The following is a 24,463-nucleotide window of genomic DNA, read 5'->3' as shown; positions in this document are numbered from 1 at the left end:
AATGGGAACAAATTAACAACGTCGTTTTATTATTACTCCATGCTCGTTTCTTTGTCAATGCTTTTGCGCTTTATTGGACACAAATTGGCCCCCCGCCTTCTATCATGTGTCCAAAACATTTACATGATTTACAAATACACACGCACATAGATATGTGTATATAAAATTGAAATCTTTGAGGTGGAATCCCTATAGTTTTGAGACAAATCAAACACGTGCTATACAACATTCTAGTGCATGATTCATTTTATATTGAAAATCTGTCATGAAATTTGTGGATCAACAAATCTTATATATATGTTGTCCACATGGAGTCAATGATCAGCATGTCCCTTGCCCTTGGGTTAAAGGGCACCCTCACCCACAATGGATGGGTAGCCCATTCTCAAAATATATACGAAAATTTCAGTTTCTTGTTATTCTAGTGAATTTGGACATAGATTATTGCACTTAGTATTGTTGTTTGATGGACATAGAATAAAAGATTCCAGCATGTATACATGTGAAATTTATTGGAACTCAAGAACCCAAGCTTGGGGTTCAAGTGATAGGCTAACACTAATGGCACATTTTGTAGTGCTCCATGTCCATTATGAGAGAGAGAGAGAGAGAGAGAGAGAGAGAGAGAGGGAGAACCAAGCTTGCAGAATAGAGTGTGGTACTTGGATCCCATCACAGCAAATGAACCTTTATATATCTTAAAATTATGAAATGGGCCATAGACCTGAGCTGGCCTTCAGCTATATAGGGCTGGGCTGGGCTTTGGGTAGTTGGGTTCCTTTGAGTTCTCTACAGCTTCATCTTTTTAAGTAAAAGCCCAGTTTCGCGTAAATATTTTGAAACTGGGAGGCAAAAATATTGTTGTTATTATGATTTTCATGCTGTAAGGAACTCATAATGGTTTGGTTGTTGTGTTATTATATAATTTATACCTGTTATTTGATGGAACGCCTAAGAAATAAATTAATTTGTGAAACTTCTTAAGGCATTTTGAGAGTTCCTTGAATGGTTTCTAGAGTCTAGACTCTAGTGTGCGGAACTATATATATAAAACTTGTGTGTGTTTGTTTGTTTTTTTGTTTTTGTTTTTGTATGTTGTTATATAACAATATGTAGGGGTGTCAATTCGGGTTAGCGTGTCGGGTTCGTGTCGTGTCAAGATAGGGGTATTAGACTAAATGGCTCAACCCTAACCCGACCCATTTAATAATCGTGTCAGGATCCTTCAACCCTAACCCGACCTGTTAATAAAGCGGGTTGACCTGACCCAACCCATTTGACACGTTTAATAAACGAATCGTGTTGGGTTGACACGAATGTAACACAACCCATTTCAACCTGCATAATATTGAATATAACATCCATCTATAAATTATTATTTTTTACATCCCAAAAACCAGTGCATACACTTTATGTCTTCGACCCACATTCAAAATAATATAGTTCAATAAAAATATAACATTCATCTAGAAATGAGTTCTTTAGACTCCAAATGAAGTGCAACACTTCAACCCAAATTCAAAATAACATAGTTCAACAAAAATATAATATCCTTGGAACTCGCCAAATGCTAAGTATCAATATTGAAAGAATTTGAGCAAATAGTAGACTAATTCTGACTATGACCACGATTATTATCCATAGATTCTTTGTTGATGTCCAAGTTCATAACATCTTCCACAAGCTCATCCAATTTCATTTGTACAAGTTCTATGCCAAAAAAAAAAAAAGTATTAGTAGTTACAAAATATGATCATGCCTCAACAGTTTGACAAGAACTAAATAATAATAATGTAAGAGTAATAATAACTAATGAAACAAATAAGATTACCTTTCTCATTTGTAATTACTTACTTTTCTTTTTAAATTTAAAATATATGTTGGATATAAAAGGTATTTGAAAAATCTAAAATAAAATAATTATTTATTTGTTATACGAGTTAAACGGGTTGTGTTAAGTGGGTCATTTTAGGTTTGACACAAATAAATTGGCGTGTCAAACGTGTCTATTGCGGGTTACGCGGGTTGACCCGCTTATGACACGTTTCTTATCGTGTCGCTTTCGGGTCGACCCGTTTATGACCCAAACCCATTAAGGCCTAACCCTAACCCGAAAAAAACCGTGTTGGGTTCGTGTCGTGTTCGCGGGTTGGGTCGAACATTGACACCCCTAACAATATGTACATGGTACTTCATGGAAATAATGCCAAGGGATAAATTAAAATGTGAAACTTTGTTTTGTAAATGAGGCTTTAAGTGATAGTCTAGAGGTAATGACATTTCTTGTAGTGCTCATATTTATGATTTGAACCTTCCCCTTCTATCTGCTTCTTTTTCTTTCTTTTTTGAATATATAAAAAAAAATTTAAAAAAAAAAAAAAAAAAACTATGTTTCATGAATAAGCTTATTGTTACTTGACAAAAGATGCTAATATGCCTTTCAATAAATTATAATTATGAAAAGTTGAAAACCATACTATACATATGGTCGAATCAATTGAACCATTTGAAGAACTTTGGTTTGGTATGAAAAAATATATGATTTTCCAAAAAAGAAAAATAAAAGACTGGACCATTTTAGAAAATAATATTGAACTGCAAGGTTTTTATACAAATGATACAACTTTATATATATATATATATATATATATATATATTATTTTACAGTTCTAGTCTCAAATGAATCCAATAACTCTTTTTTTTTTTTTTTTTTTTTTAAGAATACTAAGTATTTTTAACATACACATACAGGAAGAGAGAAGAAAGTCTTAAAAAAACTGACAATGGTATATATCGAAAAGGACTTATGAATCCAATAACTCAATATAACAAAAAGGCTTATTTTAGCTTTAAAATTAAATTGTATGGTTTTCAGTATTCAGTATGCTTATAGGTTTATGCTTAAATTAGTACAAGCTAATCAATTTTTATTTTTAAAACTTTTCTTCTTCATATTTTTAAATTTAAACTCTTGTTTATCTATTGAAATAAAATAATTATTAAATTAATGATTTATCCAGTTACTCAATTTTCAAATCAATAAATTGCTATAACTAACAATCTCTTTTTAATAAGTATGTGAGTCGTGAGAAACGTTATATGAATCCAATAACTCAATATAACAAAAAAGGCTTATTTTAGCTTTGAAATTAAATTGTATGGTTTTCAGTATTCAGTATGCTTATAGGTTTATGCTTAAATTAGTACAAGCTAATCAATTTTTATTTGTAAAACTTTTCTTCTTCATATTTTTAAATTTAAACTCTTATTTATCTATTGAAATAAAATAATTATTAAATTAATGATTTATCCAGTTACTCAATTTTCAAATCAATAAATCGCTATAACTAACAATCTCTTTTTAATAAGTATGTGAGTCGTGAGAAACGTTATTTATTTTTCTTATTTTTGGAAGAAGAAAAACTTTATTTTTTGAAAATTGTAGTATGGCCAAATATTGACCAAAAGCCTTTCTGTTTGTGTATAGCATATCGTACGCCAATTGCAGACTAGAGGGGCCAAATCCGTAGCCCCTCAAAAGATCTAAAAAAATAAATCTGTGTAATATGTAGTGTAAATTGTGTAATAGAGATTTCTTACCTCTCTTTTGTGGATGATAGTTTGATTTTCTGCTGGGCTACAATAGAATGAATGTTCCAATCTGATTTCTATCTTGCACAAGTATGAGCAAGTCTTAGGTCAACAATTGAACCGTGGGAAGACATCTCTATTTTTCAGTCGCAATACCCCTATGCCATATAAGTTGACATAAAGAATTGCTTTAGGTCAGAAATAATCAGGGAGCATGAAAAATATCTTGACTTCCTTCGTTGGAGGGGGAAAATAAGCGAAATACTTTCCATCAATTAATAGAGGGTTTGAATCATAAATTATCAGGGTGGAAGGAGAAATTACTTTCTAATGTTGTGAAGGAGATTCTTATCAAGATAGTTGCTCAAGCAATCCCAACATATACTATGAATGTTTTTAAACTTCCAACACTACAAAAAGTGCAGTTTTAAGCTTCCAACACTGCAAATGTAATTTGTGAGGAGATGACAAGCTTGGTACGTCAATTTTGGTGGGGTCGAGCTAATGAGAAAAATAAGATAGTTTGGTTGAGTTGGGACAAAATGTGTGTACCCAAGGACGAGAGTGGCCTAGGTTTTCGGGATCTTAAAGCCTTCAACCTTGCTTTATTGGCAAAACATGGGTTGCGTTTACAGACTTGTACAAATTCTCGTCCACAAAGTACTCAAGGCTTATTATTTTCCTAATGGGGATTTTCTTTTTGGCTCAATTGGGGAACAATCCATCTAATACTTGGAGAAGCATTATGTCTGCACAATTGGTGGTTCAACACTGTATTCGCTAGCAGGTGGGCAATGGCCAGTCCATCAACGTATGCAATGACAAATGGTTGAACCAACCATCAACTTTTTGAGTTACCTCCAGACCTGTTATGGTACCAGCAGATGCAAAGCTCTCTTTGTTCATTGACCCATACACAGCAGCTTAGAGAATAGATATGGTTCAACAATTTTTTGCTCCACAGGATGTAGGGGCTATATTAAGCATACCTTTAAGTTCTAGACTGCCTAGTGACCGTTTGGTGTGGGCTTACATGCCCAAGGCCTACGGACTGTTCACAGTCAAGAGTGCCTATAAACTCACAATGTCATTAGCTGATATGCTACAGCTAGCCAGGCATGTACCACTCGGATTCACAAGCTTTTTTAGAAGACAATTTGGAGACTCAATGTACCCAATAAAGTAAAATCATTTGCTTGGAGGGCGAGTAAAGATATTCTGCCTGCCAAAGACAATCTTTGTCAAAGATAGGTTCTTGACTCTTCTATTTGTGAAGCCTGTGGAGATGCAATAGAGACCAGTGGCCATGTTTTTTGGGTATGTGTTGTAGCCCGCGAAGTTTGGGATTTGTCTGGTTTTTGCTTTGACAAGGTTGGTGATGGGGTTCATGAATTCCGGCAATTTCAAGATTTCTTGTGGTACCTTAAGTTCGGACAGCAGGTAGATGAGGAGCTACTAGGGTTGGTTTGTACAGTTGCTTGGTGCTTGTGGACCACTAGGAATGAGGTAAGGCTTGGCAAAGTGAGACCTCAAGCTTCAGCCATTTTTCAAAAGGCACGGTACTTACTAAATGAGTTCCAAATGGCAAACTTAAAATTAGCTAAACTTGTCCATGATGAAATTGTGCAATGACAGCCACCGATGGATCTATGGTTCAAAGTTAATGTTGATGGTGTGACCTTTGCTCAATCTCAGACAGTGGGAATTGGTGTTCTTGTTCGTGACTTTGCTGGGAGAGTGGCGGCCACCCTAAGTAAATGCCTACCTGTACCTTTGGGACCACTTGAGACCGAAGCTAAGGCCATGGAGGAGGGTATTTAATTTGCACGGGATGTGGATATTTGTGATATGGTTGTGGAGAGTGACTCACAGATTCTAATTTCTACTTTGATAGGGTCTACTGGACCTCTAGTTGTTATTACCAACATCATTGAAGGAATTCATGTGAAGTTGTATGAATTCAGAAGGATTTAATTTTTTCATGTAAAGAGACAGGGCAATTGCCTAACTCATATTTTGAATTAGTATGCCAAAAATATTAATTCATATGTAATTTGGATAGAAGAAAATCCGCATATAATTGAGTCTGTTTTGGCTCATGATTTATCATTTTTATCTTCATTTCAATAAAGTTACGATTTTTTTATCAAAAAAAAAAAATTTTGTGTAATAGAGAGATTCATTTTAAAACGTGTGTGTATATATATATATATATATATATAATAAATAAATAAAAACACACATACAAGTGATAGACTTGCAAACATCCCCCCAAAAATTCTTTATTATATATAATTTCTTTTTTTTTATATAATCCAATGTCTTAACATATATTTAACTAGAGTCAACCCTACCATCCCTAAGCTATTGTATCAATTTATTTATATTGTTTTCGTGTTTACGTATATTGGTAAAGCCAAATGTAGGCTAAGAGTCTATTTAGAATCTACTTATTTAGAATCTACTTATTTTGCTGAAATTGAATTTTTTTTACTAAAAGTACTGTAGATAAAAGTAAAAGTTAACTAAAATAATAGTACAGTGGAGCCTAGGTATAGTAATAAAAATAAGCTAAATAGCAAAATAAATTGGCTTTTTAATTTTTGCCAAACACACACTAAGAAAACCAAATAACCTCTCAAAACTCTTTATGCATATAGCTTAGCGTAATAACATTGCTTCAAATAGTGGAACTGTACCCCCTCCGAATAAAATGTTGCCCAAAATACTTTGTTGGTTCTTGAAATTTACTATAAGTGAGAACTTATGGTCCTTTTGTTCATTGTCATTAGGCTCTTGGAATTTCTAGAGAGAGAAATAGATTCAAAGAGAAACATTGTCTTCTTAGACTCAAAAGGTTCAGCACAATGTTTTTAATTTCCTATTTTCTTGGTAGACAAACAAATTTGTTGTATGGAAGACCGGTTTATAATGGGTTTGGGTTAGGTCATGGGATTTTTTTTATGTGGCAATATTATGTTGGTTTTTTTAAATATTAAAAGCGTTGCCACATTACCTAAAAAGAGTCTCATCATTGCTCCGTTAAGCATATAGGTAAGGATACTAACCACAGTTAACATAAGGATCAATAATGCTCTTTTTTTTTTTTTTTTTTAACTTTTGGGATTATTAGAGCATCCACAGCAGATGTTATAAAAAAAAAATGTCATTTTGCCACACTAAAGACCTACTTTATTATTTTACCACATCATTTTACAACATCTCATTTATCAGATGTTTTATCATTGAATTCTATACATTAAAATAATATTTACTACACATTAAAATAATATATTATCCCATCCCATTATCATCAACGACACCGACAGCCACCACCGGCAATCACCCCCACAGCCCACCACCACTGCCACACCACCATTGCCACTGTCACCGCCCATAGCCCACAGCCCACCACCACCATCAAACCAACCCAAATTGCAGCAAAAAAAAAAAAAAAAAAACACCGACAGCCACCACCGGCCATCACCCCCACAGTCCACCACCACTGCCACTGTCACCACCCATAGCCCACAGCCCACCACCACCATCAAATCAACCCAAATTGCAGTAAAAAAAAAAAAAAAAAAAAAAAAAAAAAAAAAAACCCACAACCAGAGAGAGGCAGAGTGAAACGCGGACAGAGAGGAAAGGGAAGAGGGTGAGATCGACGGCACGCGGCGGATCCAAACACTGCTATTCCATTGCACGCGGCGGATTAGGTCTTCGAACTCCTTCCGCTTGCGAAGCCGGTACTCAGAGAGTTCAGTCGCGTCGGTGATCTTCTGCTTCAGAGGCCGAATCTCAGCCTCTTGTCGTTCCCGTGCTTCACGGAAGATATGCTCGACGGTAATTTGAATCGGCACCGGAGTTTTGTTCTTGAAACGTGTCGGTCTCGGAAGCTTCACCTCCGAAGAAAGAGGGAACCGGTACAGGGAGAAGAGAGAGGGAACCGAAGAGTGAGAGAGAAGAGGAAAGAAAAAATGAAGAGAGAGGAGAGAGAAAAGAGAATATAAAATAATAAATTTTTTACAACATTTATCCGTACCGTTGCAAATTTGCAACGGTACTGTAGACATGTTGTATAATTTTTGAGATTTAGCACATCTCATAAAGCACCATTTTTGTGTTTGGTGTGGTAAATGTGCCAAATATTTGGCATTTGGCACATTTACCACACCTGCTGTGGGTGCTCTTAGCACTCATTTGAAATTCCAAGAACCAAAAGTGCTCACTTGGTAAACTTTAGAGCATTCACATTGGTGGTGTGAAATTGCTAAAATGCTATTTTTAGCACCACAATATACAAAAAGTGAGCTACATTGGTGGTGTTATAGGTAAAAAATTTAACTCATTAGCTACAATGCACAACCATCTATAGCTATACATTGTAGTTCAAATGGTAAAGCAACATAATATATTTTATGTGGTTGTGGTTGTAGTTTATTGCAGTGGATATATTATTTTATTATGTTATTTATATTATTTTAATATTTTGAATGCTAAAATAAAACCTTTGTGGTCCATTAATGTTGAATATTTTTGTAAAGTGAGATGGTAAAGTAGATAAATAACTTTTTGTGGTGTCAAAAAATTTAGTTTTTGGCACTACAAAAAGCTATTTTATCTGTAGTACCAATGTAGATGCTCTAATAGTGTATCCATGTGTTCCTTGACATATATGTGGTCCCTTTGCCTTCTCCAACCTATTGTCAGAAGTTTTTGATATTGTAGCCATAGGCAGCTTTAATCTGAAAAAAAATATTATTATTTATAAAATTTATGATTTTTTTATCCTTTAAAAAAATTGTGATCACCCTAAATTTTTTTAGGCCCAACATAATTAAATTTTGGTAAAAATTTGGTAATAAACTTGGTTGTAAATTAAGGCTACAACTCCACTTAATTTTTTTTTTTTTATTGGAAGTGAATTTTGACAAATCTATTATTGAATTACATTTTCTTCTTATATCCTTCATACTTATAAAGTTTCAATAAAATCAAAAATCAATAGTAATGTCATCAATCAAATGTTTAAATTTCAAATTTTTGTAGTTTAAAATTATACGTAAAAAAATATGTTTATGGATCAAATAGTAAATAACATTCAATAAATATGAAATTTGACATGTGTTTTAAAAATATAAAAAAAATGCAATTCAACAGTTAGATTTTCAAAATATGTAGCAATGTTAATTTGTTTAATAAGTTAGGCTACAACTAAGTTTGTAGTTGAACTTTTTCCTTAAACTTCAATCACTTTAACAATATATTAAGGTCTTACAAACAAAAAATTCAAAACAAATTTTATTGAACTACAGTTTTAAAAGAAACGTAACTTACAGAATTAATAATGAGATTATCATTATAGGACCATCAGTAATGTGTTTTACAAAAAGCATCTATCTTGTTATAATAACCATCTTGAAAAAATTCATGAAGCCACAGCTAAGTGTAATCCCATTATCATTAGAAGCCTCTATCGCCACGAGACCACTGCTTTTCTTAAGACAACCTAGATTCTTTCTTTTCAATATATATATATATATTTTCTCAAAAAAAAAAAAAAAAAAAAATATATATATATATATATATATATATAAACGCGCGCTGAGAAAGACAAGGAATACAAAATGAGTGAACAAGATTATCCTATAAACCCCCTCAAAAAAAAAAAAAAACATTATCCTATAAAGTATAAAGTCTCCCTTCTTTTGGTTGAAAACTGAAAAAGCTGAGATTGATATAGGACCATCACTAAAGTGTTTTACAAAAAGCTGTCCTTCAAAAAAAAAAAAAAAAAAAAAAGCTGTCCTTCGGGCTTTCGAGTGACATTATGGTTCAAAAGTTATTACTAGAACTATAAATAAATCCCAAATAATATAGCTTAGTTTTTAGTATTTGTTTTCAAAACTCCAATTCTCTTTACGAATTTCAAAGTCTCACTTTTGTTTAAGAGCATCCACACCAACTCGTGGATATTCATCTAATATACAAAAAGTGCTCCAGTTTACATATTTTATTCCAAAATTCTTCCACATCAGTTCTTGTAAAAATATCTAAATATACATGATATCTTGCAAAATGAACAGTAACCGTGTATATATACACGGTTACTGTTCACCGTGTAAACGATTTTTTTATTTTATTTTCTCTTTCCTCTATCAAACTACTTCTCTTCCCTAACCATTACAATAACCTAGCGCGCCAAAATAACCACCCAACCACCAAACATAGCGCCACCACCAAACACCGCAATCTAGCACAGAGTATTAACTAAACTCAATAGAAAATTAACCCAAAATCAACTGAAAATTAACCCAAACACATCCATACAGACAAATCAACATATTGATACACTTGCTCAAAAGTTTAAAAAAAAAAAAAAAAAAAAAAAAAAAAAACACAAAGATACACAAACACACCCACACACAAACAAATCCAAACGGACAAACAACAAAGAGAGATTGGTGCTTATCAGAACGATCGGTGCTTGACTGAAACAATTGGAGCTCGTGGGTCTTGCCTGATCGGAGCTAGGGAGATACACTAACTGATCGGTGCTTGTGAATCGGAGCTAGGGAGATCTCGGTCAAATCTGATCTGGTCGGATCTGATCGGTGCTTGCCTGATCGGAGCTGTGGATCGGAGCTAGGGAGATCGGTATAGAGATGATCGGAGCTAGGGAGCTGTGGATCGGTATAGACCGAGAGGGAGAGTTGATTTAGAAATGGGTATAGAGATGGGTTATGGGTAGAGAGATGGGTATAGAGAGAGAGAGTTGTATCAGAAAAAATGAGTTCAGAAAAAATGGGTTGAGAGAGAGAGAGAGAGAGAGCACGCATATAATAAGGGGTTAGTTGAGAAAATAATAAAAAAATTGAGAAATTTGATTATTTAAATAAAAGAGGTGATGTGTAAAATAAAAAAAATAGGTTTTTAGTTTAAAAATGGATGTGTAAAATACACGGACTGATGTGGTTGCTCTAAGTATTATATTAATTTATTTATATAAATCTATCATTGATATGATCCATACGATTAACTTATCACTTTCTCCGGAAATAAACGTGAAAAAGCATAGCAACAACTTAAGTTTCATCTAAAAGATCAAGAGTGTAGTTCAAAAATCTTGATATTTTTAAGAAAAATGTCTAATATTAAAATCATTTATTCTTATTTTAAATTTAAAATTACGAAATTCACATATATATATATATATATATATATATTTAATATTTCATCTGAATCACTTCTAAAGCTTCTTGTCATACAACGATGAGATACCAAACTTATAGTCCAAACATATTGCTAAATTATCAAGGTGTTTTAACATTATTTTATTTTATTTAAAAAAAAAAAATCTCTCTCTCTCTCATTACACTTGTAGCTTTTAATTTAAGTTGAGTTTATAGAAGTTTGTCGAATATTTGTTAATTGACAAAGCTTATAATGAGAAGCAAACTCAACATCATTTGGTGTTCAAAATATTTTAATTGTTAAATTAAAATTTGAGTTTATTCTTTCTCAAAAAAAAAAAAAAAAATTGAGTTTTTAGAAGTTTTATGGATAACTGTCAATTCAAAAACCACATATAATTGAAAGCAAACTTGCCATATACATTTTATTTCATTTTTGGGCCATAGTAATCATTTGCTTATTTTACTTTTAATTTTTTTAAATAAATGTTTTTTGAGAAAGAATAGAGGGTGACGAGATCTTTTTTATTAGATACATTATAGAATTTAAATAATGACATTTACTCTATGATCATTATTGTTAATTATCAGACTAAGATGCTGATTCATTTTTTATATAAATAAATATCTCTTATTTGATAACAAAATATTTTACCAATTAAATTAACTATAATTTACTAAAACTAACGAGTCAAGACAAAAGTCAATTGCCCTATGCATTATTTTTCTCTGTCACAGAGATTTGGCTATAGAATCTACCTAAAAGATCAAAAAGAGGAAATGACATAAAAGTAGTAAACAAAAGGCAACAAAGGGGAAAGTCAAATTAAGAAAAACAAAAGAAACGTTAATTTGTCAAGAAATTAAATAAACCGGGCAATAAGGTAATAATAATAAGACATGGCACCACACACACCCACTGCCGTACACGACCAAAACAGCACTAGTCCCTCTCTCTAATCATTACTTTGGCATTTAAACCCCCGGATTCCCCTAATTAATAACAAAAAAAACAAAAGTAACAGCTAACACACAGCGAGTACAAAATTCCAACATACACAACCCGAGTGCGCCGAACCCAAAAAACTCACATTCATTGCTGAACCCGTAACTTTCCCTCGCTTTCTTAGTTCAAATTTCAAAAACGACCCAACAACTCTCTCTCTCTCTCTCTCTCTCTCACACTAAAATTTTTGCTCTCATTCGCTTATTATTATGACTTGAGTATTAAAAATCAAGAAGTATATAAGGCGAAAAGAAAAGAAAAAAGAAAAAAAGAAAAGAAAAGGTGTAGAGGATAAGAGACAGGACATAGGTACTAGTAGTGAGTAATTATCAAAAAATCGATGGTATGCTGGTTGTGGAAGCGTGAGTTTGAGTTGGGATTAGTGTGTAGATCAGTGGTGGGGTTTCTTGACAGATCGGTTTCCAGAGCTATGGGTTGCTTCTTCGCTTGCTTTCGTGTCAAAGACGATCACCATCACCGCCATCGCCCTCACCTCGTCTCCTCCGATCCCACCAAGCCTACGGTCATTTCTCTCTCTCTCGCCCTCTGTTTGGTTCCCGAGAAAAATTAACAGAAGAAAATAAAAGAAAATGTGTCTCTCTCTCTCTCTCGCTTTCTTTCTCTCTTTCTTGATGTAGTAGTAGGTGCTGGTTCGTAGTGGTTTTTGAAGGTGGATTTTGATTTTCTTTGAGTTTCTTCGATTTTCATGAGCTTTCTTTCTTTCTTTCTAAGCAGCCAAACAGGGATTTTCTTTCGTCTTTTAGAAAATTTTAGCATTTCTTTATCCTCCGTGAGAAAATTGATGGAAGAGAAAACAAGATTAAGTCTTGAGCCTTCTAGTGGTTTTTTTTTTTTTTTTCGAATTAGGGTTCAGTTGACTGCGATTCAAGATTTCATGTTTTTGGTTCATTTTCTAAATAATCAAGCAGAACATTGGTTTCGTGAGATACATTTAACAAAAAAGAGTTATTCTTTGAACTTAGCTTCAGTTTGGCTGCTGAGAAAAATCAAAGAAAATAATACAAATGAATTTTGTCTGTTTTATATCTATGTTGTTTTAGTTTATTGGTAACAAAAAGCTTAATTTAATTTGAGAATACATTTTTTCAGTGTCCAAGCAGATAATAAGTGAATTATGAGATTTCCTGCTCACTTTTCTTCTGTGTGTTATGATCAGGAAACTGTGATATCTCAAAATCGTTTAGCGTCTCTCTTTCTATCTGAAGGTATAAAATTTTCCTGTTGAGTTTTTTATTATATTGGTTCTAATTGTTTTAAGTACATCGATCTTTTTATTAATATCTAAAGCTGTGAATTTGTTAATGTTTTTGAAATTGGTTCAATTTTTTATAGAGAAAGAGGATTCTCCGCACGCTGATAGGGAAGCTCATGGTTTCAGATCTCCGGAAAGTCACAAGGCACTCAAGGATGAGGTATACTGATCTTGGACATTACATGAAAGCTCCTAAAGATTGCGTTTGTTACAATTATGCTAATTTAGATTACATTTTCTCTTTAAACTTTTAACAATAGTTTACATGAAGGTGTGTATAATTGTGTTCAATTTTAAATTTTTAATGATTTTTATAGTGTTAAACCTTGAATAAGCATAGTTGAAGCTATGCGTAGAAGCAAAGAATTATGCCTCTGCTTAACACATGTTTATACGTGCGTTTTTGCTATGTTACTTTTCAACTTTTGGAAGAGATGGTAGTCTAATTTTGTTTTGAAGCACAGCAAATTAAGTGAACCAAAGAATTTACTTTTCTAGTAATGACTAATTAAATTAATAACTATTTCCCATATGATGCGAAACACTGGTTATTCATTATAGATCAGGCGTTTGTTTCTTCATCCTTAATGGACTAATGTGTTTGGGTTGCATGTGTTTTTTTTGGTATTCATATAGGCATAAGTTGAAAATTTTGAAATGGGAATGCTAAATGGATAAGTAAAAATACAAGAAAGATTTGATATGAAATGAAGAAATTTGTTTAATGATAGGATAGCTCCTATTGATTAAAAGATGAGGGGGACTGCTTGATATGAGTTCAAGTTGAGAAAATGAAAAAAAGGCAGAGGAACCCAAAACAAAATTGGTCGATGCTTTAAGCAAGGATATGTTAATTAAAGAGGTGATAGAAAGTATGATTTTGGATAGAATGGAATGACAAAAAATACATAGGCTGACCTATATTAGTCTCCAACTCTTAGGACGTTTCATAGCGCTGTCCTCAAAGTTTTGGGACCGAAGCTTTATGAGTCATGTTGAGGTTTCATGCATATAGAAAGTATTCATATATGCATGCTATTGCAAATGAAATTTATGAGGCACGTTGATATTGATTTTACAAGTGGCATAAAAGCTTTAATCAGAACTGATTTTCTGGTGTTTGTATTCTGTAGTTAATTCTTGCTTCATTTTGGTTGTATAGATGGTTTGTAAGGCCTGCCATATTCTTTTTGGTTAGATTATTTAATTTTTTTCCGTCTTTGTAGGCGCTTTTTAGGGTGCTGGATTCTAGAACTATCCCCCTTCCCTATTTGTAATCTCAGCAGATTTGAATGTGTGATTGCAAACCTATTGGCTGTTTCATCTGTCTACTACATGAGTTATCCTCAAAATACTAGAATCATCCTCATTCTTTTCAAATAGGGCATTGGTTACACTAATGGATAACTTTCTTCAGTCAAGGTTGTTATTGACTGTTGATAAGTATCTTTTTGATTGTATGAAATAAATTGTGCAGGCCAGGTTTCTTAAAGCTTGTGGTACCTTAGCAGAGACCCCTGCAGAAATTCGGAAAGCATCTGCAAAGTCGAAATTTTCACCTTCATATGATGGAGATTCAGAGCCTCCAAAATTCCATTCATGGCTTCCCAACACATCCATCAAGAAACTTCAGTTAGACAACCAAACTGAGCAGGCCGCTACTCCCATTAAACTTAGTGAAGAGTGGGGAAAGGGATCAGGTTTGCAAGAGCAGACACCTAGCAGGTTGTACTCTCTCCACTCTCTCTATAATGATTATGTTTGTGAAACAATTGATATGCTTTTAATTATTTATTGAGTACACCTGTCATGGGAAGGGAATTTTCCATATTTCTATGCCAACCTGTCTGCTATTTGGTAGTATTAATTGTTTATATTTATGAAATGTGGACACCAATTATTTGTTAATACTTTGATTCACCTGACAAGATTAATAGCTTCCTGACATTTGTCCAATGCCATCTCTCTCTTCTAGCTGTATATCCAGCATACATAACACTGGAAAGGTCTCTTTCAGCTCAACTGAAGGCAGTGGAACAGGAAGTGTTAATACAGCTGTCAGGGTTCATGATAATCAGACTGAAAACATTGCAACATCAGTTTCACCTTGGATTTCAGCCACAGAAATTCAGTGCAGGAGCAAGTCTGTGCGTTTTCAATGTGATTTTGATGCATCTTCCTCATCATCTGAAAATGTTAGCCAAAATCAAAAGAAATCCGAATCACCAGGTAATCAGAGTGTGTCAAAGCCTTCACCTTATCCAACCCCACTTAAGCTTTCTGAAGAGATGCAAACACCTGGAACCGTTTTTCCCGCAAACTTAGACAATTTACCATATGGGAAGACCCGAATCAGGTCCCAGTATGTGTATTCAGTTATGAACCCAGTTGAGAGTGACTCTCAGTGGAAGTCATTGAGGGAAGAAGATCCTAACTATCATCAACTTTCAGGTGAGCTGAGAGAATCTCATGAGTTGCCCGAAACTACAACCCCTAGGCCAGAAGCGGGGGTAAAAGAAACTTTGTCTGGAAAAGAGTTGAAGGTGGAAGCAAGCCTGTCTGCTTGGTTGAAGCCACTGCCATCCATTCAGGATGAGAATAGTAAAAATTTTGACCCTGCTTCTACTAGAAAACCTCATTTTGGTAGAACTCCTGGGGACAGGCCAATCATTGGGCTTGTTGCTGCTCACTGGAATGATAATGAGCAATCTCATATTTCGCCAAAGTGGTGGGATGGGAATGGAATCCCAAATTCGACCAATAAATACAAGGAGGTATGTCTTGTGGCTTCTTTACTTTGAGCTTGAGGCCTTTGAAATGAAAAGCTTCATTTAAGGAATGCTGGTTGTTCTTGCAGGATCAGAAAGTGAGTTGGCACGCTACGCCATTTGAGGAGAGATTAGAAAAGGCTTTGTCTGAAGAGAGTGTTATCACTCAAAGGTATGCTAGCTTCCTTCTTTGATGTGTACTGTGTCCTGTGTGACTGTAATTTAAAGTATATTGCTGGTAGCTTTTGAACGTAAATTGCAACGGAGTCAAAGGCAAAAGGTGACCTTAAGTTGCCTAGGCCTTGTATCATCTGGGGTGTAAGGTCTCAAAACAGCATTAACTCTATTGATGTGAGCTGCTAAATTCTAAATATTGTTAATATACATGTAGAACTTAAATCATATTGTTAATATACAATCCAGTCTCTAACCATATGTTTTACAACAAGCTTCTGTAAATTAATAATCCAACAATAGGTTCTGCAACAAGCTTCTACAAATTGCAAATCAAAGAGAGAGAGTGAGAGAGAGAGAGAATAGAATAATGAAAGAAAAAAAATACCAATGTGTTGTTTGTTGTGGTCTTAAAAGCTGTGTTTAATTTTTTTGATCAAATAAAAGCCTTATTGTTCTGTTACTTACATACTTTGTTTTGTTGTGTTTGAACTTTTGTCTTACCGCCCTAAACATTGTTTAAGGCATTTGCCTTGCTTGGCTCAGTTCTCTAAAGACGCCTCACCTTATAGCCTTGGTGTGGCTGCTGGGTGAGGGTTTGGCTTGCTTTTGATTACCATGGTAAATTGTGATGATATGTATGGGGAGGGCATACCAATTCCTATTTTTGCATTATGTTGACTCCATGTTCTATGTATCATCGTAAAGTTTCCCATTCTTAAATGTAGGTTTTGTATGATAACACTGATGTTTATGTTGTTGGCCTTTTACTTAAAGAATGTACATACCACTATTATGCCAAGAGTTCAGCTTAACTTAAAAAATTTACGTTTACTTGTTAGCTGATGTTATTAAAAATCTTTACTTATTACATTTTCTATATATGCATGTTAATTTCAAAGTAGTAGTAAGTCATAAGTTAATTTCACCACTAACAATAAGGATATTCAATATCATTTGTATATAATGTAAAATAAATATGGGAAGCTTCTGTGGATGCAAAAAAATAAATGAAAGACTCCAGAACATTTAAAATGAATTATGCTTTCGTTAAGAGCTGAGAGCTTAACAGTTACCAAAGCTTTCATCAGCTTCCTTTTCTGGTTTCCTGTTTAAAAAGTTCAGAGTTTTTAAAACATTTTTTTTTTAACATCTTAAATTTGCTTCATAGACAGTCTGATTATATTACTGTATGATTTATAGGAAGCCTGTCTACGGGAAACCAATAGCTTTTGATGAGAACGAGGAAAGTGATACGGCTCTTTCTCAGTTGCAATCTTCAACCCATCCTAAGTCAGTAGTTTCATTCTGATGAAAGATAGTGGTGGCGTTTCTCCGTTGTGTTGTGAGTTTGGTTTGCAGCCAATATACTGCCAATTAGTAGTGACTTCTAAAACCTAAATTGAAGTTTACATCGTTGAACTGAACAAGGGTATTGGTTTTGTATCCGGACATTGATTCATTGTGCTGGTTCTGGAAATCTTATTTTTGTGGTTATAGACTTTTCAGCAGCATAGGAGCTGCTTGTAATGTACATAAGTAATGGAAATCCTCTGCATCAATGGCTCTTTGGTTCTGAATCGTTCTTAATTTTGTTTGCCCCTTTGAATCTAAGCCTTATGAAGTTAGCTATTTATTAAGATGATATTTGCCCTCATTCAAAGAGAGTTTACCAATTGGTTACTGGTAAATCACCTCTACGATACAATAAAGTCTTTGAATTCTATATTTAGCAATTCTAGAGAATTCTCAAGATTTTCTTGTGCTTTTTGTTAATTAGAATTCTGAATATGTACAAACATGCATATATAGAAAATAAAGAGGTACAATTGAAGAGTCATTACTTTCAATAGGGTTAAAAACAGTTATTAGATGGTAATGACAATCAAATTCAAGTTAGGCACATTTGTTTGCATAATTTTGCAGAAAACAAAAACTTTGATTGACCACCCGATTGAAACTTGAGCAAACCTTAAACATCCTCAAACAGAAAAGTTCGATCTATTTTTTTGCTGATAATTGCTCGAGTGGTCATCAAATAGGAGAAACAATCCAGCAAACTTTTGAAAATAAGATATTTGTAACTGTCTCTTAAAAGTCAATTCCACCATTTCTATTTTCCAATGTGGGATTACCTCATGTTATATAGTAATTATATAGTCCAAATTAGATTCTAATTACATCTAATTTTATGTGTTTTTTTTTTTTATACAAGATAAAATTTCTACTCTAGCCTAATCTAAATGTATATGTGTGTGAAACTCTCTTCTGGAGACTTGAACCTCGGCCCTTACCCCTCATATCCCACAAGTATTTATACTTGTGGAGTGACCATTGCACTAAGGGTATGCAATGGTGCTAATTGCATTCTAATTTGATTTCAAGTGTCTTTAGGTTTTAAATAGGTTTTGATTTTATACTAAGTGTCGCTTCATCTTTAATGTCGTTTTAAGCGTCTTTACATATAAATTAATGAATTTAAATGTCTAAAACATTAAGAAAAAATCTCAATTAGAATTTATTATACTTTTGCGTGCACTTTTTTTTTTTTTTTTTTTAAATATAAGATAGAAATTCTACTCTAATCTAATCTAAGTGTATATGTGTGTAAAGCTCTCTTCTGGAGACTTGAATCCCGGTCCTTACCCCCCACACCTCACAAGCACTTATACTTGTGGAGTGACCATCGCACCAAGGGTGTGCAATGGTTTTTGTGTACACTTTGAATATGTAATACTTCTAACCAATTTTAAAATTATTTTAAATGCATCTAAAATTACTTCTAACCATTCTATTTAAATCTCATTTGAAACTACTTTCAATTCATTTAAACTAATCTAGATTTTCTTACAAAAATTTCTTATTAGTTCAAATATAACTTATTATTAGTTTGTATACAAGAGGACGTGAGTCGAAGGAATGTGTCACTGTTGCCTGAAAATGCCACCCGAGTTATGATCACTTATTGTTGTATTTTATTTTTTAATCTAAAAATATAATTTTTTTAATGTAATTTTTTTTTTTTTTGGAAAACCCAAAACTACATCTTTTTTTTTTTGTTTGGTACTTAACAGAAAATTATCTAATTTTTATGGTAATAATATCATTTGTAACCTTTAACTTATTTGAACTTAAGCATTTATGTTTTTTTTTTTTTTTTTAATAGTATTTTTGTTATTTTGACATTTAGTAATTTTTTTTCATTTATTATTATTATTATTATTTTGTATGTGAAAAAAAATTACAGATTGACTCGTGACCCGACCTAATCCGCTTATAACTCATTTTGGTTAACTTGTTTTGGACCCAAACCCAACTCATTTGCTTGGTCTAGAATCCATAAAGTGGGTCTCACATATTGTGAGAGAGAAAAAATCTAGACATGGCAAAACGGGTCTAAATTTTTTGACTCGATTTGAAAAATACTTGACTCAAATTCAAATTTTTTGACCCAAAACAAAAATGGGTTGACTTATGACCCGACTCAATTTTTTTATGGGTTAACCCGACCTAACTTTGCTAACCCGTGACCCAACCCATTTAAAAAAAATTCGCTAAAAAATATTTAGACTACGCCCTTGGATACTAGGTACGTAAAATACAAAGCATGGCAAGTTGGTAGCCTACTACCTAGCCAGCAGCCAATAAGAGTAAATAGTGACATGAGTCACATGACAACCCCTTTATTTTATTAAAAAAAAGGTTAAAATGAAAAAGAAACAAGTAAACAAAGCAAATAGAAAAACATTAAAATTGGACTAACAGTGAGAGTTCAAGACACTAGATTTGACTATATGCTAACAGTAACACTACTAAGTTACTAACACTACTTGTCTACTTACACAAAATAACAAAACTTAAGTTGAAGTTACTAAACTAAAAAAAAAAGTCCAAACCAGCAAATCAAAAAGTTTTCCATCCTCTCACTCAGTGTTCCATGCCTCCACTACTCAAGCTCCTCCTAAATAATCTTTTTTAAATAATCTAACTTTATTATTATTTTAAATGCAATAAGAACATGTGGACCTAAGGAGGCTGATAACTTGACCTGGTTCATGACATTTAGTTTTTTTTTTTTTTTTTTTTTTTTTGTGGGAATGATATTATTAGTGATGTAAACTTAAACTATATACTTTTTGATACTTTTTAAGATTTATCTCTCTTTTTAAAGTTGTAAATTTGTAATTACAAGCATTTTAGCAATGAGTTATTAATATTGAAGACTTTATCATCATGGATTCATGACTATAAAGAATTTTAGTCATGCTCAAAACTATCAGAATGGCATTAGGTGCAATTAATCTCCTTGATTGATTTTATTCATTTTCACTAAAAAGGTTGCCATTGATTTGTTTTTGAATTTACCCACCAAAAAAAAAAAAAAACTAAGTTTGATAATAGTATAATACAGGTCGACCCGATCCAACGCTCGATTTACTCGACCGGCCAATTGCCGCGTCTAACAAAATCTCGAGATACCTTCTTTATGTACCGTTGATATTATAAAATAATAATAAAAAAGAAGTAAAAGATGAAAACCCTAGGGATATAAGTTGATAAATTTTCCGTGACTTGGTAGGGAAAGAAGAGCGGAGGGGTCGGGAAGGGAGAGAAAAGTAGTAATGATGGAGAGAAGTGAAAATGCTAGAAGCAGCAGTCACATGTGGATACGAAAACCTACCTGAACCTGAGGGGATATCATGATTTTATATCCATTATAGTTTTCAATCTGAATTCTGATTTCCAATCACACTTGCTGCTCGTATTTCCTTCTTCTTCTTCCTCATCTTTTCCTCTCTCTCTCAAACCCTCGCTTTTCTTCTCTGGGCCTAGTGATGATGTTCTCACAGCTCTGAAGGTTCAATCTCTCTTTCGAATTTAAACGCCTTTTTATTTTCCCTAATTTTGTGAATTCTGCATCTGTGCTCCCTGATATTTTATTTACATTTAAATATTTCAAATTGGGTTCTCATATTTACATATTTTTTCCATTTAGTAATTGAAGAATTCTTATTGCTGTTTGTTTTGTTATAATAAAAAAAAAACCTCTGTTTTTTTGTTGGGTTTGCAGCAAAATATTTGGCTAGTAGTTAAGTTTTGTCATATTCATGTTATATCTGTTTAGTGATAATGGATGAGAAAATTTTGTGAAGCATCTATTTGGTTGAAATAGACTCCCAAATTCCAAACCAGTTTGTACTTTATATAGTAGTTGCTTCCAAAATATAACTTCTAGGACATTTTAGCCAAGACTTGATGTGGGCACAACTTTGATATCATATTGGTGAATCATAGATAGCCATTTTACAAGGGCATAGGATCTTATTTACAATATTTCTTATAGGACAGCTTTAACATTAACGGAAACGACTTGAATCAATTAGGAGGAGCTTTGACAGTTGGTAGCAGAGCTAGTGATGAAGTTTTATGGGTCTAGATAACAAACTAGAAGCATAAAATAGGAAGAAATACATTGCTTAGATTGAGAAGATCTCATCTCACTTCAATGAGTCTATAATCTTGACTAATGTTTTGTGGCGGGATGAACAGCAAGTCACCAAACTTATGGTTGCTTAAATTCTTTTTGAAAGGTTAATATAAGGACTGAATGGACTTTACTTAAGGGTGAAATGCAAAAATAAGTCAGGAGTTTCCTTACAGATAAAGTCTCCTTAAGGCCTTAGTAACCTAATCAAGAATTATGCTTTCGAGTAAGCAGCTGGTCCTTGAAGTACAAAACTACAAAAGGTCTCATGTTTCACATAGTTACAAAATGTTCAAAACGACTTCATTTCATTTTGTGGGAGGAACTTCAAGCTTTGAAGTGGGGCTTCCATAAGAATCAAACATATTTGGGAGGTCTCTTTGTCTTTGGTTTTGGATTAGAATCATGTGGTTTTGCATTAGAGTCTTCCCATCATGAATTAGTCTGTTTATATGTGTTGAGAAATCTTTTTGGTTGTTTTACCAACAAAAAAAAGAAAGAAGGTTTTTTGGTTGTGTTGCTTAATTGCTGTCAAAATGAGAGTTACCATCTTGTCATTCACCTTCACTTACCTTATTTTTACTATTAAAAGATAACTTTTCCAGTAATACTTAAAATCTCTTTATATGATGCAATTTTGCAAACTTTCTTTACCTTTTATTTTTTTTGATAAAACAAATAGGAGAGGAGCTGTCCCATGCTCTACCTTTCTAATAAAAAATTTAGCTTTGAATGAGAAAAACTTAATTCTTAATTCGTTCTGTTTAGGCCAAATTACTATTTTTATCCTTTGAACTACGGTTTAAGGTTAAATTGTGTTCATAAACAATCAATTGTGTCACTATAGTCCTTAAATCTTTTGAAAATATTTCATTGTTTGTTTACTTATCATAAAAAAATAGTCACAGTTATACAAGTCGTGTTTCCTTCAAACTACTTGGTTTTGTTAGTAGGAATCAAAGTTAACTATAGAGTGAGTTACGTCTGTAAGCTAATATCATAGGCATCACTTAATTTCCAAAAGGAGAGGACGGACAAGGGCAACATTGAACCATTTTCAAAAATCTATGGGTTTAAATTTTAGTTGATAATTCGGGTAAGAAATTGAATTTTGATGCATAATTTAGGGTTCAAAATTTACCATATATAAACTTTTTTTAGCTTTCATGGTAAAAATTCGAAACGTTTTTTTATTTTTTATTTTTTATTTTTTATTTTTTATTTTTATAATCTCTAGTGTAATTGTTAAAAACAAAGAGACAGAGAGAAAGAAAGAGAGGAACAACATTTCCCAAGTGTAATATTATTCAAAGTGTCAAATTCATTAGACATAGCTTGCTACCAAAGAGGGTTAATACTAGTCTCATGATAAGTGTGATGCTTATGGGGAGTGGAAAGAGCAACGAATTAGTGATAATTAGTAATGGACAGAACCTGGTGAATTAGTATCACGAATAGACAAGCTAGAGGAAGCAATAGACCCTATGTGACTAACAAGGATATGAAACCATCAACAATATAAATGACAGGACTAGAAGTTTAAGAATGTTTTATGGGAAAGTAGTGAGGCATCAAAGGTCATAAATTTGCAACAAGCAGAATCGATGAATTTAGAATTGCTACTTGAGCCTTGAGGGAACAGAAAAGGCAGCATAAGTGCAGGACAGAACTTAAGACGATCATGTTATTAGGCAAAGAGTGCAATGTCGTCAGCATCTTTCAATGGTGGATCTACATTTGTTCCCACAAAGTAGAGGTGCAGGCATAAAAATTTAAAATGGATTGACTTGATTATTGGTGCATCTAACAAATTTTGGTCTCGATATGAAATTTCAAGGCAACATGGCAAGGAAGTCCTGAGCTGCCTTGGCTATCTCAAACCTTGGTAAGAGATTGTTGATGGAAGGAGCATGAATGTTGTTCCAATATTCATTTGTCTTTTGAATTGTCTAGGAGATTGTATCAGTGACATAACACCACAATTTTCTACATTTGAGGAACATAACCACATTTGGGCCCAAGAATGGTAATTGGACCCATCCAGACTAATAGTGATGGGATGGGTGACATCATTGGGCTAGGCCATGGTTAAGAAAACTTGGATTCTTTATGTAGAAGCAGAGAAGTTAGCATGCAACCAAGTTGTATGGCCTATCTTTGAAGAAGGAACTAATTCGTGGAATTGATTTTACAAAAGATGAAGATTTGTGAGATGGAGCAATGTGGACAGTAAGTGTGTTCAAGATTGCACAACGGTGGAGAAAGAGAGACTAAAGATGTGACTCTGATTCTATGATATTGCTCCACCTTGTTTATGTCGCTCGTTTCCTATAAACTCTTCAACGAGTACTTTATACGGCGAAGCGAAGTGAACAAGAAAAACATGGTATTTTTTGCTTTGTATGTCATAAAATAGACAAACAACATTAATCACTTGAGGTAAATCCAACCAAAAACTTTTCTTCATTCTCTTATGTGCTGAAACCCTTCACTGTTTGCCATACTACGTAATAATCTTTGCTTGTTTACAGTGTAAGTCATTGCCCATGAGCTATTGCCATATTGGAGAAGGCACCAAGTACCAACGAAAGACGATTCTCCATATTTTAGTATAAAATATTACATTAAACTTTATACTAAAATTCTGCCCAAGTTTTACCTTTTAGTTTCCATGCATGAATGAAATCGATCCTTCAGAATTGTGAATTATTGTTAAAAATGGGTCTACCGTGTATCCTTGAAATACTTCCCACTGCCTCAGCTAAGGGCGATTGGACAAGGACCTATGCACTTTTTGCATTGTAACAAGCCATAGTATATGAATTCGATCTATCAAATTCTTTTAGTTGATTTGTTTGCTCACTGTTTGGAAGAATGTTGACTTGCTCAAGATACTCTTAGTATCTTGCAGGATTCTCAAACCAAACATTTGTAATTGAACACAGTAGAGACCACCTTCAATTTGCCCGT

At 33.4% G+C, this 24,463-nt stretch overlaps 2 protein-coding genes across 4 annotated transcripts; both read left to right on the top strand.

The window, feature by feature from the left end:
• The first annotated feature begins 4,528 nt into the window (after positions 1-4,528).
• On the top strand, positions 4,529-5,565 carry LOC126696396 (uncharacterized). Its single transcript, XM_050393148.1, has 4 exons — positions 4,529-4,711; positions 4,843-5,097; positions 5,227-5,404; positions 5,486-5,565. The coding sequence occupies exons 1-4, from the start codon at positions 4,529-4,531 to the stop codon at positions 5,563-5,565; spliced, it is 696 nt and encodes a 231-aa protein (XP_050249105.1).
• Positions 5,566-12,007: 6,442 nt separating this feature from the next.
• Positions 12,008-17,588, top strand: LOC126696752 (protein JASON). 3 transcript variants are annotated; one of them, XM_050393452.1, is made up of 8 exons: positions 12,012-12,316; positions 12,971-13,019; positions 13,147-13,226; positions 14,544-14,791; positions 15,042-15,295; positions 15,518-15,840; positions 15,924-16,006; positions 17,212-17,588. In XM_050393452.1, exons 1-8 carry the CDS (start codon positions 12,134-12,136, stop codon positions 17,318-17,320), a joined length of 1,329 nt encoding a protein of 442 aa, XP_050249409.1. In that variant the 5' UTR covers positions 12,012-12,133; the 3' UTR covers positions 17,321-17,588. The 3 variants fall into 3 exon arrangements, with proteins under 3 accessions (XP_050249408.1, XP_050249407.1, XP_050249409.1); XM_050393451.1 differs by having other exon boundaries at positions 12,008-12,316; positions 15,084-15,840; XM_050393450.1 differs by having other exon boundaries at positions 12,011-12,316; positions 15,042-15,840.
• The last annotated feature ends 6,875 nt before the right edge of the window (positions 17,589-24,463 follow it).

The sequence above is a fragment of the Quercus robur genome, chromosome 8 (genome assembly GCF_932294415.1).
Source record: "Quercus robur chromosome 8, dhQueRobu3.1, whole genome shotgun sequence".
In the NCBI taxonomy this organism is placed as follows: Eukaryota; Viridiplantae; Streptophyta; class Magnoliopsida; order Fagales; family Fagaceae; genus Quercus; species Quercus robur.
Note: the sequence above shows the minus strand (reverse complement) of the source record. Positions and strands in the feature narration are given on the sequence as shown.